Source organism: Eurypyga helias, unplaced genomic scaffold, assembly GCF_000690775.1.
Source record: "Eurypyga helias isolate BGI_N326 unplaced genomic scaffold, ASM69077v1 scaffold11917, whole genome shotgun sequence".
NCBI lineage: Eukaryota > Metazoa > Chordata > Aves > Eurypygiformes > Eurypygidae > Eurypyga > Eurypyga helias.
In genome coordinates, this window is record NW_010262331.1 from 6,434 (window position 1) to 7,840 (window position 1,407).

A 1,407-nucleotide genomic window follows, 5' to 3' on the forward strand; every position below is an offset into this window, starting at 1 on the left:
TGACCGCTGTGACATGTCACCGAGAAGCATTTCCCACTGCACCCGACTGCAACACCCTATGGCACGACACACGATTCAAGCAGAATTCCCAACGGTTCATGGGTTTTCCGTATCAACAGTGAGTGAACGAAACGAGGAAAACATCGTTGAAAACCATGATTTTTCTTGCTGCAGCAACTGTTTTTGTTAGCAATAGTTCTACAGCATCAATTTTGAATAAACCAAGAAGGACGCTTCCTGGGTCTTTCGATGATCCGCTTGCCTTCATCTTTTCCCGTGGGCTTTTCTCCTTCATAAAGGACAACAGTTTCTACAGTAGGAGTATTAAATGGTCCTCCCTCCTTTTTACCTATTTCCAAACGTATCAGCCGAGTTTCTGCTTTGACCTTCGCGTAACAATAGCCACAAAGGACATGCTTCTGTTTCAAGTTTCCACATTCAGGGCAAACATCTATGTTCCTCTAAAAAACAGTGGGAAACAGTAAGTTTTGCAATTTGAACGACAGAAACAGAGCACGATCACATACTACTAAAAAAGTTTAAGTAAATACCAGCAAAGTTCAACTGCCTTTTCAAAATTTATTCTGCTGCGTATCCTGCAGTGTATTGCTGCATCAAATGCTTACTACTAAAAATAACCTATGAAGTCAACACCAAAATCACCATGCCTATTGACGTTTGGAAGACTGAAGACCTATTGACTCAATTAGATGGACAAAACGTATAGACCTTTTCCATTTATAGCAGCTCTTTAGCTAAAATTCACATCCTGTAGGCTTGCACCTAAACTGCCACTTTTTATTTAACCACAGGCTACAGTCACACATGATGAATGTACCTGTTACAAAATGTTTTGAAGATTTTAAGTCTATTTATAAACAAATTCCAGAAAGCTTTTTCGGCACTGACCACAATAGTGATTCTTCTAGGTCTGGTGAAAAACGATTGGCATAAATCTAACTCCAGCATATTTGTTTGCCATTAACAAAATGACTTGCAGCAATAAGGTGGTAAGCCCGTGGAAACCTGGTGATTACCTTTATTTTTATAAGCTTATTGGGATTCCTTCTCCTGCAGCGGTTCACTTCAATGGTGCGCCTTTTCTTTGGTGCCGCCATCCACAAGATGCTATCCAAGAAGCTGGGCGCCTCGTTACTTTCGCTGGTGCCACTTACTGGCTCTGGAAGAAGAGCTGGAGCTTGGACAGCTAATGCTGGTCCTGAAGGGGGGAAAAAAACCCAAACCTCAACAGGAATTCATTACGCCCGAGCCCCATTTTCGCGTGCAGGCGAGGAAACGCGACACGGATGCTACTGACACCCCCAAAGCGAGGAGGAAGGAGCGTCCTGCAGCGAACCCCGCCCCACACTGCCAGGACTGCGCGCTCTTCTGCTCCAGGCCCCGGCT

The 1,407-nt window shown here is 44.1% G+C and overlaps 1 protein-coding gene across 1 annotated transcript; it reads right to left on the minus strand.

Moving 5' to 3' along the window:
• Positions 1-206: 206 nt before the first annotated feature.
• MRPL32 (mitochondrial ribosomal protein L32) lies at positions 207-1,244 on the minus strand (the record flags this gene model as incomplete). Its single annotated transcript, XM_010155688.1, has 2 exons — positions 207-461; positions 1,038-1,244. Coding segments are annotated over 2 exons (462 nt in total), but the record flags the coding sequence as incomplete, so codon positions are not given.
• Positions 1,245-1,407: the final 163 nt, after the last annotated feature.